Source organism: Anoplophora glabripennis, unplaced genomic scaffold, assembly GCF_000390285.2.
Source record: "Anoplophora glabripennis isolate ALB-LARVAE unplaced genomic scaffold, Agla_2.0 scaffold184, whole genome shotgun sequence".
Lineage (NCBI taxonomy): Eukaryota > Metazoa > Arthropoda > Insecta > Coleoptera > Cerambycidae > Anoplophora > Anoplophora glabripennis.
In genome coordinates this window covers 512,136-530,006 of record NW_019416285.1, presented here as the reverse complement: position 1 = coordinate 530,006, position 17,871 = coordinate 512,136, and the positions used below count along the sequence as shown (strand labels likewise).

Genomic DNA, 17,871 nt, shown 5'->3' with positions numbered 1-17,871 from the left:
AAACTACCAAGAAAATAATCCTTCGAGTCATGTAGCTTCATCGAAAAGGGTGAGTTTTTACTGAAAAGTCAGCTTTGAAGTAGCTAAAAACGATGTTGTGGTGTATTTTCAACAACAACGATGATGAAGATGACGGTGTAACGACCACGATGGGAATAATGATGAAGATAATGGTGATGATGAGGTTGATGACGACGACGACGTTAGTGAAGACATTGGCGCTTATGACAACGAATCAGTCTTTCATAATTCACTCAACACGAAATAGCGCTATTTCGCCGTTGTGGATTTTCCTTTTGAAATTCGGTGTTATAAATAGGAAACGTTTCTTATTAGAAATGAACCAAATATAATGTGGTTATAATCTCAGTTGATGAAACGTAAAAATTCCGTTACCGCGTGTCTTGACACCTACCAGTTTATGTTTGGGAGTTCCGCGGCACGTCAGGAAGGTAGGTTTCGCGTTATCGTCAATTCCAAGAACCGTTGGCCGCCGCTATCTGGGTAGTGACACACGTTGCAAATCAGTGGCGGGCCAAATTGTCTATAATTTCATGGTGCAATCGGTGTCTACTGTGTATTGTTGTTTGATGTTAACATAACAACAGTTCATAACAGCATTGTATATTAAATAATTAGATAATCCACAGAGAGAGAAAATTTGACAACCGAAAAACTGGGTTTGCATTTCTCACAGCATCTAGTTAACACTTTGTACCTTCTTCAAAAAAGTAACCAACTAATTACAAAAGGCACTATAGTTTTCAATGTCACAATTTAACAATGCATTTGGATAAGAATAGCACCACCTTTAGTTCCCAATTTTTTTAATTAGATCCTTGACTTTTATACAACGATATTTTTTATTCAAATAAGCTCAGGTTACTACTGTTCGTAATATATATTTCTACATATTTCACTATCAAATTGCATTTTAATTTATCATTTTTTCCAGCACTGAAAAAATAACAGTACAGTTACTTACTGTCGAGCAAGTATTACAATAATTGTTCGGATCACCTTGAATAACCGTTTAATATTCAATTTTTATTAAGAAATACACCAAATAACAACTAAAACCTGTTGTAATTGTTTTAAATCCTCACGTCTGTGGACACTGTAGCAGTATCGAACACGTAAAACGTCTCAGATAGGTTTGTATTTTCGAAATCGTGGAATCTAAATCATCTCGACAACCAAATACGTATTCGGACGATATGAAAATATTATATACATAAAATACTTATAAAATAAACCGACGCAATTACTTTTTGTGTTTATCATGCTTTATTAGAATTAAAATTGTTTATTAAATTGGAACATAAGAATCAATTTGTTTTTACAGCCGCTACAAAATATATCCAAGACTAAAAACTATAGTAACAAAGAGTCCAAGTATGAAAAAATCAATCCCTATTTTTTTTTATCTGTCAGCGTGTTTTTAATGTCTTAATTAAACCATATGCGTTTATTAGAAAAATCAACTAATGAGCTCCAAAACAGTCTTAAATCTGGGACGTTTTTACCTGTCGTTTTTCCTGTTATGTAAGATATTAGGGGAAAAAATAATAAGTATTGCTAAGTTGGTTATTTGGGAATAAAACCCAACAAAATACATTTAAATGCTTTCAGAAATTCTAAAAACTCTCCAACTGAGGTTGGGTGTATCACCTCCCGGGGACTTGTGGCGAGAAAGGATTGCATGGTTTTTTATTGATTGTTATGAGCTATTAACCAGTCGGATTTCCCAACGATGTTATTTATATTTACACCACCTGTTCTTAAAGATGCAATGCTTTTTCTCAGAATAGTTATTAGTTTAATTATTCAGACCAAAGGTAGCTTGCTACCTATTTTAGTACGTTTTTATAACTTGTATTTCTCCTTTTTTATTTTCTGGAACCTTCATTTAGTTTTATGTGGATTTATTTGGCAATCAGAGTTCAAGTGTATCATTAAGCTGTTGGAGAATTTCCTAGAATGATTATATTTTGTTTCTCACCTGCCATTATTTCTAATCAGGCATCTTTTCGTGGTTGGTTTTTACTTGGTAATTGCTTATTAATTGTCTGTGTTATACAATTTTGGTGCTCATTTTTAAATTGCGCATTTCAGAATCAAAATAGATTTAAGGATGAGTTCTTACATTTTACAGTAATTCCCTTTGACACATTTGGAAGAATATGTCGCAAGATCTGGATAACTATTCGTGTTCGCAGTAATTTTCCGACACCATCCCAAATTATATGGCAACAGCTTTTCCTCAGAAACTATTCTTAATAGCATTACAGCCGTATCTCATCGAGAAATGGCACAAGATTTTTCTAAATGAAAAAGGCTTACTGCATTTTACAGATTTGAAACCACGCCAGATTTCGTTTCACAAACAGGCAAGACAGAATCCTAAGAGGACAATATTTTTTGTTTCTAACAAGAGTATGTTCATTGAAATACTTCAGAACCCTTCGAAAAATACGTCGAAAATACCAAAATATCTGAAAATATTCCGAAATGAAAGAACGTTCAGACATCTTGTAAATATATCAAAAGGGCAAGGTCAGTGACTGAATGTCCAAAATAGAGTTATTGACCTTTTTGGTCACAGGGACCTTTGGCCTGGCATCATTCGCCTTTGGTCTGAGGGTTATTGACCTTTGGTCGTAGGATCATCGACCATTAGCCTAGTGTCATTTGGCTTCAAAATCATTAACCTATGGTCTGACATCATTGGCCTTTGGTCCCAGAGTTATTGACCTTTGGTCCTATTTTATCATTGACCATTAGCCTTAGGAGTCATTTGACTTCAAAATCATTAACCTTTAGCCCTGGGGTCACCGGCTTTTGGAAAGGATTAATCCTAGAAAGCCACTTTTTGACACAAACATTTTTTATCTTACCGGAATCATTTTGTTTGGGCACACTGTATGTATTTACAAAAAAATTTCATTTCGATATAGTTTAAAAGTTATTTTAGAAAAAAAGGTGGACACAAAAATCAAAATGTTCAAAATATAATCACGACTTTTTTGAACGAATTAAATCAATTTTTTTTTCATTTTAATTAATCATTTGCGTATTCGCGAACAAGTAGAGCTGAAGAAATGCTTTAATGTTTTGGCCGAGTAGATAAGAACAATGTCACGGCATTAATCCGAAATTCACGTCTGAGCTTTGCTTCTAGTCAAATAGTGACCTACTTTTTTCAGTCTTGAACCAAAAATGACACAGTTTCTCTACTTCAATATACAGTTTTAAAAAACTATTGCAATTTACACTATATGAGTTTTTTCCAAAAAAAAAACTATTTTAAGTAAATATTTAAAAAAAACTGTAAGGGAGCTTGTTGTTAGTAGCAAACAAACATGGATTTAAACGTTTTTTATGTTCTAAATGTCGTCTTGGTTACACGAATGTGTCATCAGACTAATTCGATTTGAAAAGCTTATGCAAACTATCGTATCTATCTTTGTTTACAAAGCAAAGTACATATTTTTTAATGTTTTTTTTTACTCAATTGTTGTTCTAAATAAAATGATTTAGTCCCGCTTAATAGAAACCAAGTCAACTCTTAACCATTACAGACGTATGTACAAGGCAAGCGACATTCTTTTTGCAGGAAAATCCCAGCCTATAAGGGATGTGTCAGTTGAATTGAAGTGGCACATTTATGACCTACGTCATCAAGTCTATCAAAGTTGGGTACACATTCAGTTGAAGAAGGATCTTAATTTTGCATTTTTTGGTTTACATTATCATATAAATTTAATATTAATTTAAACAGCTTTCTTAAAGCGATAGTACAATGAAAAACTTGGTATAGCAGGTTTAAATTAACGAAGTTGGTAAAAATTAAAAATACATATAAAACAATTTCTGCAAAAAAACCTCAGCACTTATTTAAAGGACAAAGTATACATGTTTGGTAAGTCGATGCATTGCTTACAGCAGGTTATAGTACAAGTGATTTGTGATATGAGATACATTTCCTTCCATAAAATTTAAAATAATAAAATATAAGAAAAAATATACCTCATGTATTCTCTGGAAAAAAATTTACCACGGTTTCCATTTATATGAAGTTTTTTTCAGGATGAAAATTTTGCCCTCGTTCAGGTGCATTTTGGGGCGCAATCTTTCCCAAAATTTGTAGCAAACAAGTATCCAATTTCAGTAATTTTCTTTTAACAGCATTGTTTTCCTGCTCCAAAATTTTGGCTGAACCTCATATTCTTGTTTTTTAATGTAATCTTTGAGCTCATCTGTTCTAACTTTTACAGTTCGAGAGGCCTCTCCAATATAATATTTATTTAATTCGCAAGATATGCTAAAAACGCAATTTTCTGAATGTTGAAAATCATTATTTAGGGCGCGTCTTTGACAACAAGGTCCGTAAAGTATTAGTTATCTGACAAACTATGCTAGTGCTAAGTTTGTTACTTATTCTCCTTAATTTTTCCGATAGTACACGAATTTATGGAACTTTTCTTGTGGATGTACCTGATTTTTCTTTGTTTGAAGAATTTCTTTTACTTTCAATGTTCTTAAAAAGTGTTGCAACAAAATTCTCTGCAAAATACGCAAATAGATAAATAAAACAAAAAATAAATTTTCAGAAAACGTTCTTCAAATTGTAATTTAAGTAAATCCCTTCGATTCATCGGATGTTTAGCATTGCCACTCAAAAAAAAACATGCAAACAGATAAGAAAGCCATCAACGCGGCGTTAATCAACACGACGGCGATAAATTGCAGCGGTGCCCCCGCTGACGGGCGCCCCTGGCGGTGGTTCCTCGCCGGCTCCGGCGCGGAGATACCCCGGGAACCTTGCCGAACAGGGGATCCCGGAGTCGCCGACGTCTGACGCAGGCGTGACGATTTTTCGCAACAATGAAAGGGCCGCGACGCCCCGCGTGGGGGGCACCACAGGGAAGGGGTTCAAGTACATATAGCGAAACCCCTCGCAGCCGATCCGCACACTCGTTTGCTACTACTCGCTAAGAAGCGTCATTAGCCCATTTTTCGACAGACGGTTATCAGTCACTGATCGTGGTCGAAGTTTGTCGGTCTACATACCAACGCGACACATCAGCAGTGAAAACTAGTGCTTTCAGGCTGATCCCGGTCCAACTTTTAGCGAGTTACACCACCCCCCGTTGAAATCTCCAGGTTCGAAAAATGGCCGCAGTCGCCGCTGCCCAGAAGAATAGAGAAATGTTCGCCATCAAGAAATCCTACAGCATCGAGGTAAGTTTTATCGTCCGCTAAGTGTAAATTTGTGTGTGGAGTTCCCCATCTTCGGTAGAAAAAAAATGCGAGCACGGGCAGTTGTAAAAATGTTGGAAAATCAGTCGGGCCCAAAGCCCAAGGACGGCAGGTGCTCGATGGTTGATAAATTAATTTAATTAAAAAGATACACACAAATTTGCATTTGTAGTAAAACAAAGCACCTGTTATAAACACTGTAAATGGAAAAAGAAATCGCACTTTGTGTAAAATGAGTTATTTTCTATTGTATAGTTCAGGGAAAAGTTCGTTTGTAATATTCCTAATATATTCTTACAGTTTCCAATTAGTCTATCCTGAATAAAAAGCTGTACTAGCGAGAGGATAAAGCCCAATTTCGTAAGCTTAACGTTGTCACACATTGAACATACAGTCTCGCTGCATCTTCTTGTTACCAGAGATTTGATAAAGTTTAAAGGCTCAAAAGTTAATTTATCGGAAAAGTTACAATTATCAAAATACAGCTCGTAGACTTATTAAATTATAATTATAAAAAAAAACGTTCATCATATTTGTAAAAACGAGTCATTACAACAAGCAAAACAGACAAAGAAATTATTATTAATTATTGCCACTTTATTGACATTAAAAAAAGGTATAATAGCAGCATAAGCAATAGCTTGCTTCTAAAAATAACAAATTCTTCATTTTTACAAAAACAATATTTCTCATATAAAATTCTTTATGTTCTGTCTACAGTTAGTAGTCAATACTAGTTAATTATTAGTTTATATACTTTTTAATGTGTTTATTTGTTAGAAAACCACAGAAAAAATGTTATCTTGAATCGAGAACCTCATCTTGAACAAACAAATTGTCGCCCCTCAATAACATGTCTATTTTAACATTATAATATGCGCAAATAGATAAATTATTTTGGTTATAATCTTGCACTAATGGGCGAAAGAAGAATGCTTAAATTAAAATTGTTTTTTAAGTAGTAAAATTCCCAAAACAAACAAAATTCTGGTAGTAAACATTTGGCATACATTTCTGTTACTCTTGTTTATTGGATAAAAACGACCCTGAATTATTTTTGCAAATTACAGCGGTTTAATTGATTAATATCAATTAAATTAATGGATTACGTCACCGAATTAAATGACTAGAAAAATGCTTCCAAGCATCCATCAGCCGTTAGAATTCTTTAGCTGCTTAACAAGTATATAGTATTTCGCAATCCGCGGGAAATATCAAGGTAAATATTGCACTAATGTTGCAATTTTCTTAATGTGAGCGTTATAAACGGGACCATAAATTCATAATGTACTGGTACTTCGGAATTCCTGAATCCTGCAGTTGTTGCTAAATAAACGGTTGTAAAGATAAATAAAAACTATGAGTTATTTGCGTTGTATACCTACTATTTATTAATTTTATTATCTAAAACTGAATAAGAGATTATTCTTCGTCATAAATTTATAAAAAGTTATACACTGAAAAAAGCGATTATTTGGAATCAAGGATACATTTATTTGTTATCTTGAATTGAATCTGGCGCATCTGCCGGCCACTCCAAAAATCCTGAGTCAGAGGCGTTCCTACGTGTCACATCCAGATCCGATCAGCCAAATCAACGTATCTGGTATCTGTTTCAATTAACTTCTGTTTTTTCCGCGTAGCTGTTGCTCAAGAATCGCCTGCAGTACGTCGCGCGGATAACAATCTACCTCGATAAAGATGTTAATTAGATTTATAGAGAGTAAGATCACGGCCAGAGAACGCACTGGAGCGGCCGGGGACATGTAAATGTAAGGACCTTGCTGGAGGGGTACCAGCGCAATAGTTGGTTGCCGATGTTCCGCCCCCCTGTTTCAGGGACAACCGGCAGTCGCGCCTCCGGAAATTACAATTATTATTTTTTTTGAGTACAGTCGATAATAAGGTGCTTGTGCTTTTGATTTAATTGTCCGAAAGAGAAGGGGTAATTAGCACAGGTGGAATAATGAGAGTTTTTTCCGCTATTGAAAATTACATCCTTTCGAATTCGAATATTGTGAACCATCAGTTCAACTGTGAAAAATTCAAATACATGTTAAAACAAGCTTAAATCTATGAACAGTGCCTTTGGAAATTTGCATTTATCATTATTATTATTATTTGTATAAGTATAGATTCTGTTCATAATAATATGCTGAAAGCAAACTGAAATCTGAATTTGCTTTTCCTTGATGAGATATTGCCGACAATAATGTATTTTTAATTTAATTGCGCGAAAGGGGAGGGGTAATTCGTTCAAGGGGGATAATTAAGCATTAATTTTTAAAACTCAAGAGAATTTGAAACTTTAAACTGACTATTTTTAATGGTTTTTATAATTCCTTTTCTTCCTAAATTGTATCTATACAATCAGAAATACATTAAAAAACACATAAAATGTCCTCTAATTTGTTCTTTTTTATGTTCAGTTTGCAATCGAACAATAAAATTGAAATTTAATACATGAATTATTTAACTATAATTACGAATAAAAAAGTTATAACAATGAGAGCAATGAAGATATACAAAAACTACAACCCCAATAAAAAAATGTTTGATGTTTTCTCTTTCCCTTTCCAATTATTTATTGCAAAGTTTTATTCAAGGTATTCAGGGTCCCACAAAATATAGTCATCAAATTTCATCAAATTTCAATGTCGTTTATTTTGGGAGATACTGACAAAATGAATTTCAACTCCCTATACAGCGTGCCTCACTAGTGTGGGAAAGTCCAATATCTATATTAAAATGGGAGCAGATATAGCAAAGGTGTAGAGAATTTAATTCTCCATCTCATGGTATGAAAATATACAGGGTGTTGCATTCAAAAAATTCGAGATTTTTCAATTTTTCAATTGTCAATTTTGACATGATATTTTGATCAACGCAGGCCAGTTTTTGGAGCATGATTCGGAAGAGTCATCCTTACTAAACACCTGATAAAAAAATGGGCTTATTAGCTATTAGTATAACCTGTCAGTATCAGAAAATGTAAGCAGCCAATATCGACTAGAAAAACCTTTCAAGCGAGATATCTCAAAAACTGTGAATATTTGAATAGAACTATTCTACACAAAGTACCCTTTATTTTTGATGTAGAATCCGAAAAAAATATAAAAAATGTGTGTTTCCATTTAAAAACCAAAGTTGGTGTCTGGCCAGGAAAAGTGGAACACCCTGTATAGTTGAATATGTTTTTAATTTGTACATTCCGAGAAATGTGACAACACAGTAAAAAGAAAAATCCATATATTCCTCATTTTAACATAGATATTGGACTTTCCCGCACTAGTGGGACACGCTGTATATTGAGAAGAAAATATAATGGACTCAAAATATCATCTTATTTTTTAATACTCATTCACACAACTTGTATAAAAACAAAATAAGTAGATAAATAATTACAAATAATAATTTTAATGAAAGAAAAAACTGATTTAGTAATTAATTATTTGGTTCAGAATCGAGACACATAATTCAGGTATTTATTTATCTGTTCAAAAATATTTTTTATCAAAATGTGATACATACAGTACAGTTCTATACAAAAAAAAATAATAAAGAAATGCTACGTTCTAAAGAGATTGCAGGTAAAGAATTAAATCATTCATCGTTCATCTAAACCTTGTATTCTCCAATTAATTATTATTCTTTACATTACCCTCCTGTGAAACCTCATTAGGGTTTCGAAATCCAACTACACTTTGCTCAGATATAATTTTCCTGCTGAACTCCGTACTCCGAAGTTGTCCCACCCACTTCCCAGGCCGTCTGTTTCGCGCAAAAGAAAGTTGAGAAGCCAATTTCCGACAATTCCTCCACATCCGTCTGTTCTAGACAAAAGGTCCCGAAACTCAAAGACCCGTTATTTTTTTTTTTCAGAACGGCTACCCCGCAAGACGTCGTTCCCTTGTCGACGACGCCCGTTTCGAGACCTTGGTGGTGAAGCAAACGAAGCAAACGGTACTGGATGAGGCTCGTCAGCGTGCCAATGGTAAGTTGACTTCGGCTTAAGTTGAAGGAATGTCTTTGCTTGTGGTAACTTTGGTTCACTTTTATCCGATAGCATTTAAGCTTGTTTTACGTTTGCCAGTTTCGGACGCAATATATTGATCAACAAATTGGCCAATTCGTTTGGTTTTGGTTTTTTTGTTACTTTCTAGTTATTTTCAACGTATAAATTTAACATTTGCAATACTTTTTCTTCTTTTACTCTTAGATTTAGTCAACACTTAATTAAATTAAAACAATTAAAACAAAAAGATTTTCGAAAAAAATTGTGATTAATATTCTGGTTCATATTTCTAAAACACCCAGTATTTACGCATTGAAGTAATAAAAATATAGGGCATTTTTCTGAATAAATTTTAAATAAATTGTAATACATTAAAAAGTTTATACTTAAATATATTCGCATAATGATTTATTATAAATTACCATTTATATCAATTTTTTCAGTTTAAATTTTTGTCATTTTAAACATAAACTGTAAATATTTTAGCTTCAATAATTTAGCCAACATATTGAAGGCAATAGAGGTAGTTCCTATTTATTTGATAATAAAAATAATAAATTTTTTTGTTAATTGAATAAAAAAGGTGCGTTATATTGTGCACCAACTTTTAATTTTTTTATAAAACTGAATAGTAAGCTTATTAGGATCACCATTTCAAGTTCTAAGGTATTAAATAAATGTTTTACACTTATTTATATTTATTTAGAATTTTGCTTTTAGTTATTCGATAACTTTTAATCTCTATACGTCCAACAAAATACAATCATTATCTTCTAAATAGTTTCTCCTCTATATTAATTGGAATAGAGTTATTTTTATCACAAATTCTTAAGAAACTTATGCTTAAAACAATTAGATATCCTTTTGCGTTTTGAGTGTGACGTAGTAGGTCTTTAATATGCATTCCTGAGGCGCTTTTAAACTTTTTCTCAGTGTATCTTTGCATGATTTATGTTGCATGTGTTTGTTTTCCGTTCTAGACTCTAGTGTAGATCACGAAATTGAATTTGACGACAAACCAACCCAAAAGCCAGAACAACAGAGCGAGGATGGTGAGTATCGTTATTTACATGCTTGAATAAACTTGTCGCTGTTATTTCCCGAGGAAAAAGTTGGTCCAGGTCTAAAAGCCGCTGAAACTGGAAAGAATATTGTCTAAATCCTTCTACCTTCAGATTTAAAGCCCGTCATTATATTAACGATTTACTTTTCTCGATCCCGTCATATTTTCAGAGCTTAACCGTTAAATCTGGTTCTTCTCGACAAATGGAGGGTGAAAATTGACTTTTGACACCATAAAAGCCGGACGAAGTGGTTTAGGGCCTTTGTGCGAATTGCACTCTACTTGTTACATTACTCTCTCGGCGCAATTATTATATTTCTTTCGTCGCAAAGTTCGCAGAAAGAATAATAGAATTATGCTCCGAATGTAATATTCAAGTTCAGATAACTGTGTCAAGTTCTAGCACTCCGAATACAAGGCTGGGCGGCGTTACGCGCCGCTAATTTAACGCACAATTATATAAAAATTACATAAAACTGCCGTAGAAAATTGTGGGATTATTTATTATTCCGTTTCGCAAGATCGCTCTTTTAGTTCAAAGCTAACCGAAGATTTATTTTAAGGACATTTTTTATGGTCATATCTGCTTACTGGCCGTCGTGCCGAATAACATATTAAACATATAAACACTGGAATGTTTATTTTTTCCATTTGCATACAGATATATCGATGCTCTGTTAGTTATTTTAATTACCGAGAATTTGTCAACAAAATACGTCGAGGAAGTTTAACAGCTTTAATGGCATATTTTACGTCACCTTTGAATATTTTTACTACACTTTTGAATTTAAATAGTAGATAATCTCTTGGGAAAATAATATTTTTCAAATATTACACCCAAATTATTATAATTGGACCAAATACCAATATTATTTACAATTTTTCAGACTCTGGCCTCTCCGAAGAAGAAGTGGTATTGGCCAACGCCATCGCTGAAGGACCCGATGCCGAAAAGGCCATCCAACGCGCCGCTTTGATCCTGCGTCTCCGCGAAGGCATGAACTCCCTCTCTCGCGTCTTGAAGACCATCGAAAAGTACCAAGGAGTCGTCGTACACCTGGAAACCCGCCCCAACCAAAAGGAGAACAACCAGCTTGACGCCCTCGTCAAGATCGACATGACTCGCGTTAATCTTCTTCAGCTGATCAAGGGCCTACGTCAGTCTGGTACCTTAGAACACGTGACTTTGATCGGTGAAGACAACATATCCGCTAAGAACCCATGGTTCCCAAGACACGCTAGCGAGTTGGACAACTGCAACCACCTCATGACCAAATATGAACCGGATCTTGACATGAACCACCCCGGGTTCTCCGACAAGGTGTACCGCGAAAGAAGGAAGGATATCGCAGAAATTGCATTTGCGTACAAATAGTAAGTGCAGACAAAACATTCCAATGTTATTGGAATAGCTTCAACGATTCACCAATCTGATCCATCCAGTTCTTTAACAATCTTGTTTATTTCAGCGGAGACCCAATCCCATACATCGAATACACCGAAACTGAAAACAAGACCTGGAACGCGGTATTCACCACTGTTCTGGATCTGATGCCGAAGCACGCTTGTGCAGAATACCGCAGGGTATTCCGCGTACTTCAGGAAGAAGGTATCTTCCAACCAAACCAGGTCCCGCAGCTAGAGGAAATGTCCAATTTCATGAAGAAGTGTACCGGCTTCACCCTTCGACCTGCAGCTGGGCTCCTGACAGCCAGAGACTTCTTGGCTTCGCTGGCTTTCAGAATTTTCCAGAGCACACAGTACGTGCGCCACACCAAGACTCCTTTCCACACCCCTGAGCCGTAAGTAGTCCTTATTTTTATTTCCCGCTACGTTTTCTAATGCCGCTATAAAAGCAAACCTTTCAACTTTTACTAAATGGAGTATAAAGCACCCAACATTGTCTTTGAGAGTTTTTCTGTTTCGTTGCATTCGAAACTAGTATTATACTGGGTGTTGCTTAATTACTGCTCGGAATCTGTAGGGTGTTAGGTCAAAATTAACACAATTACAATTAACTAGGCGTCAATTCTGACTCGTTACAAAAATACAACGCGTAAAAGAATACTTTTTGGGCATGTTTTTTTAACATCTTCTAAAAAAATTGAACTATTGCTACTATAAGTATTTATAGAGGATTAAAACATTTAGTCATGGTTATCTTGAGGAAAAAATGACTGCTCTTGAAAAATTACTGAAGCACATTGAATATAAATTAACATTTATTTAAAAAGATGAACAAAATTTCACCCTAAATTCGATAGAGCTTTTGTTTTTAATAAAGGAACATGCTATAGAGGTGTGGCAGTCAAATTAAGAATCGCCCTATACAGGGTATTCAGCATGCTCTATAACATACTTTGACAGATGATAGCTGAGTTAATTTCAAACATTTTTTCTTATCAGAACATAGGACCGATTAACGTATAAGAAAAAATGTTTGAAATTAATCCAGCAACTACCTGACAGTCATAGAGCTTGTATAACACCTTGTATAATCGTTTCATAATACAAAGTTTCAAGAACAAATTAAAAAATCGCTTCGTTTTCAAATCTCATACCAAAAATATTAAGTTGCTTTTAACAGCTGTGTCATAAATATTAAATTACTTATTATTCAACAATATTTACATTTACATGTTAATTTTCTATGATTAAAATTTGAATTTATGTGTTTTATTTCTAATTAAATATTGACAGAACGTTGGAGTGATTATAAACAAATTCCATTCATATTTTATAATTGCACAACAATGCAGCATTTTTATAAATTAGCCTCCGGTTAATTTTACAATGAAAATTGTAGGCGTAGCTGGTAATTCCCGTGCTTCTGTGAAAATTTCGAGTCCCAAGTGTTGCATTAGTGCCGAGTGCCATCAAAGAACTTCACTGATTCAATTAAAACGCCATTATATCGAACGGCTAGGCTAATAGCTTTACTCTTGGCGTTTAACTTTGCAATTGCAAATTAATTTTATATCGACGGGGTTCACCTTGTAATACGATTTGTCGCTTTCGTGAAAATTCAGTTCCAATCCTGTACGGCATAATTCTTTCCGTTTAAGAGTGATCGTATCGGAACCTCCCGGGGGAATTACTGGATAGGTTTAAGGGATCCTTTTATAAGATATTGTCGATTGAGCCCTTCGTTCTTTTCAGCGATTGCATCCACGAGATCCTTGGACACATGCCTCTGTTGGCGGATCCCAGCTTCGCGCAATTCTCTCAAGAAATTGGACTGGCGTCCCTTGGAGCTTCAGACGAGGAAATTGAGAAATTGTCTACCGTAAGTACTAGGATAATTTATTCGTTTCGCCAGTTCAAAATCGATATCAGCTACTCGATATGTTTTGGATGAAAAATAACATTTGGAACTATAAGATTAAATATGAGTCGATTAAATATTAATATATATTTTTTTGGTTCTGGTCCATAAAACGAAAATAGTTTACGGCTCATGTTATGTCTTCTTGTAAGTAAACTCTTATGTAAAACAGTTTTTACTGCCAATAAATACTTTATATCCAGGCAATCGGGACTCACTGAAAGAGAGTAAAGAACTTCAAGCTAGTTCGACTTCGATAACGTCTTCAACGTCAAAAGCAGGTATTTTCAAATGATCTGATCCCAAATGTCTCTAAGTTCACACTCTTTACAACTAATCTGGTATACTGAAAATACATTTAAGATAAATAGCATTGTTTTAGTCCACGACATAACTTTGGTTTGAATTTATATGATTGGAAAATTGGATTAATTAAAGAAGTTATTTTTTCATTTTGACAAAATAGTCCAAGCATTATACAGGGTGTCTCATAATTAGCTGCCAACTCTGAACAGGCCGATTCTATGATCAAAACTAAGTAAAAAAGTTCATATGAACATGGGTCCGGAAATGCTTCCTAAGGGCACAGGGACCCATTGAAGAGGGAGGAATGGAAATCATTTTTTTGCAATATCTCTCAATCGCGATGTGATAAATGAATGAAATTTGGTATACACAGCTAAATTTTGATGAGCAATTTGATGGACTAATCCATTTATTTCCACAAGGTCCATTGGGGTGGGTACGGGCCTTGGTACTTTGCGTGTGTAACTTTTTCATCTTTGACTTTTTAACAAATTGGACAGCAAATTCCGTTTTTCCGAACTGTTTTACGTTAAAAAGGTACTCTTGTTTCAAATCGTTATTTTTAACGGTTTCTGAGAAAATCGCTCTTGAATTAATCCCACTTTGCTCAATTTCATGGTAAAAAACGGAATTTGCTGTCCAATTTGTTAAAAAGTCAAAGATGAAAAAGTTACACACGCAAAGTACCAAGGCCCCCCCCCCCCCCGTACCCACCCCAATGGACCTTGTGGAAATAAATGGATTAGTCCATCAAATTGCTCATCAAAATTTAGCTGTTTATACCAAATTTCATTCATTTATCACAACGCGATTGAGAGATATTGCAAAAAAATGATTTCCATTCCTCCCTCTTCAATGGGTCCCTGTGCCCTCAGGAAGCATTTCCGGACCCATGTTCATATGAACTTTTTTACTTAGTTTTGATCATAGAATCGGCCTGTTCAGGGTTGGCAGCTAATTATGAGACACCCTGTAGAGAAGTGCTTACAGAAATTATTACCTGGAAAAAATGTATATGACCGTATAGGAAATTTTAAATTGAGATGGCCAAAAAAATTCGCAAATTTGCGAAAAGCGGTTTTTCTAAAATAACTAAAAAACTATAGCTCGAAAAATTTGTACTTTTTGTAAGTATCGACTGCTTTGTTACTTTTCAAAAAAACCGCTAAAAATCTTCTCTTTTTGCTTTTCTCCTATTACTTGTTTACATTTACGTTCCCATACTTGCTGTTTACTGTAAACATAGCCCGTGGCAAGCGAAAAAAGTACATTTTTGAAACATTTATATATCGATTCTTTGAAAAAAAGGCGCTCTCGAAGATTGGCTAGATCTTCTCAGCGAATTGCCCTACAGTAACGATTTTCGATTTAGTTTCTATGTAAAGAGTAATGGCATAAAAAATTTTTGACGATTTTATTAATTTTAAAGATCAAAAAACGATGACTTTTTGAGTATGTTTTTCTTCAAATAACTATTTCAATTTTTACTTCACGGCAATGACTTTTATAGAAAGCAATTGCCGACATTTTTTCACAAACTGAAAAAAAAATGTTTTTCTTTGACTAGAACATTTAGAAGACGCAATTAACATTTTAAAGCGATGCGTTTGATGGAGGTTAATATTGAATACTTACATTTTCAAGGAAAAAAATAAAAAATAATGTGATATGTTTTATTAATTTTTATTTTATTATTTGACATATCTCGAAATGTAACAAAGCAATCGATATGTATAAAAAGTCAGTCGATAGATCTTTTTAAAACCTACAACTTTCTCATTTAAAATTTTTTTTAAGGAAAACCATTACTTGCAACTTTGTGAATTTTTTTGGCCATGTTTACCGTTTTGGGCCGATTTTAAAGAAGAAGAAACTCAGAATAAAATTTCTTATACGGTAATTTTTTTGGCCAGGTAATAATTTATGCAAATTTAACATTAGGCCGTCATGCCTTTTTTTTTTCATTAAATTTCGGGATTGATTTTGAATCCCGTTTGCAAAAACTGTATCCCAAGAATTGCTTTAGGTAAACGTTACAGCCGCTTAATACATACGCGAAAAACGTTATAATCGCTAAAACGCTCTCCGAGAGGCCTTATCCTTAGATCGTCGTTCACTTAAAAGGCGATTTTTGCTTTGACAAACGCGATCACCGTGTCATGGTTAAGTACTAGCCACGCGTGACCGAGCATTGAGAAGTACACCAACCGCACTTACCTAACTCGAACAGGGTCACTTTCGTTTCGCAATCGCTAATCGGTTCTGAGATAAAAGAAATGATTAGGATTTCGCTGTCCGCCTGACGCGGTCACGTAGACCGTAGACGTCTTCTGTTTGCCGTTTCGCTTTCTTCGATTTCAGTATTTTGCCTGATTTTCTACAAATAAACTACTTAAAGAGGCATATCAAGCACCTACTAAAGAAAAAATCTTCTGACTCTATGAGAGTCCTTGAACATCTGTGTTGAGAAAATGAATAATCGCAATCCTGCAAACGCCTTAAAAAATGACGAGACTTGTTCGCTTTCACTCATTTAATTGGATACATTTCTTTATTATTTATTGAGAACTCATTTGTTAAATAAGTACAGTCCTTTCTCTGCAGTTTTGAACGGACTTGTTTTGCCTGTTGTTTTACCTTTATTACAGTCACCTTTTTTGAATAAGTTTGATATTTCCAATACTAGTATTGATTTTTCGACCATTATATCTATTGATCTTCTGTCTTCTTCATCTGTTCTTTTGTCGAATCCTTGGAAAAGCGACTGATGTGATTTCGACTCAGTAAATTCAAATCTGGTGATGGACGTAGCTTATTAACGTTTATTTTTTTCCAGATTTACTGGTTCACAGTAGAATTCGGTCTCTGCAAGGAAGCCGGCGAAACCAAAGTGTACGGGGCTGGACTGCTCAGCGCCTACGGAGAGCTGCTCCACGCCCTCTCCGACAAACCAGAGCACAGACCATTCGACCCAGCCTCCACCGCTGTCCAGCCCTACCAGGACCAAGAGTACCAACCCGTCTACTACGTGGCTGACAGTATCGAGGACATGAAAGACAAGTTTAGAAGGTGGGTGTCCCAGATGTCCAGACCCTTCGAGGTAAGGTTCAACCCGCACACCGGAAGGGTTGAAGTATTGGACTCCGTGGAAAAATTGGAGTCGCTGGTGCAACAGCTGAACACAGAAGTCCTGCACCTCTCGAACGCCATCAACAAAATGAAGGCCCCCTCAATCCTCTAAGCGCTGTTCGTTCTTTTGCTGAGTGGAACAAACGAAGGGATTGGCTATGTGACTGGAGCTGATCGTTCGTCAAGCATCATCGATTCATCGTGTGTATAAAGTCGTCATTTTACGTGTAATATATATTTTAATTATTGTAGGCTAAATAATGAATAGTATTATAGTGTAGTTGAGTGAGTAGCTTGTGATCTCACTATTGTCATTGCACCAAACTTATCTGCGATAATGTTATTGTTGTTGTTTTATTCTTGTCTAGTACCCTTGTAGTGTTTTCTTATTATGTGTATTTATAAAAGACATGTTGTCATTATTGTATTAATTTAATAATGCACCTGCACGAGATCATAAATTATATTGTATTATAGATGTTAATGATAATATACATGTATATTGTAAATTATGAAATAATACGTGCAACGATTAAACCGTTTTTGTTTCATTTGCGTCGATGTATGGACGAAACTCGTGTCGTTCTTGAATCCCTAACCGGAAATTCAAGCTTGAAAACATGATGTTGGTTGTTCCTTGAAATGGGTAGAAACAAATTTTTTCAACACAGAATATTTAAGAGCTGTCAATTTCCATATACCAATATGGATCCAATTCTCAGCTCACAAGAGTTCAGGTGTTATTAAAATAACTTTTTATTTTTCTTCAAT

At 34.8% G+C, this 17,871-nt stretch overlaps 1 protein-coding gene across 1 annotated transcript; it reads left to right on the top strand.

Annotated features, from left to right (window-relative positions):
• Positions 1 to 4,961: 4,961 nt before the first annotated feature.
• Positions 4,962 to 17,598, top strand: LOC108910114 (tyrosine 3-monooxygenase). Its single transcript, XM_018714626.1, has 7 exons — positions 4,962 to 5,244; positions 9,145 to 9,256; positions 10,258 to 10,329; positions 11,228 to 11,714; positions 11,810 to 12,142; positions 13,500 to 13,626; positions 16,808 to 17,598. The coding sequence occupies exons 1-7, from the start codon at positions 5,176 to 5,178 to the stop codon at positions 17,210 to 17,212; spliced, it is 1,605 nt and encodes a 534-aa protein (XP_018570142.1). The 5' UTR covers positions 4,962 to 5,175; the 3' UTR covers positions 17,213 to 17,598.
• The last annotated feature ends 273 nt before the right edge of the window (positions 17,599 to 17,871 follow it).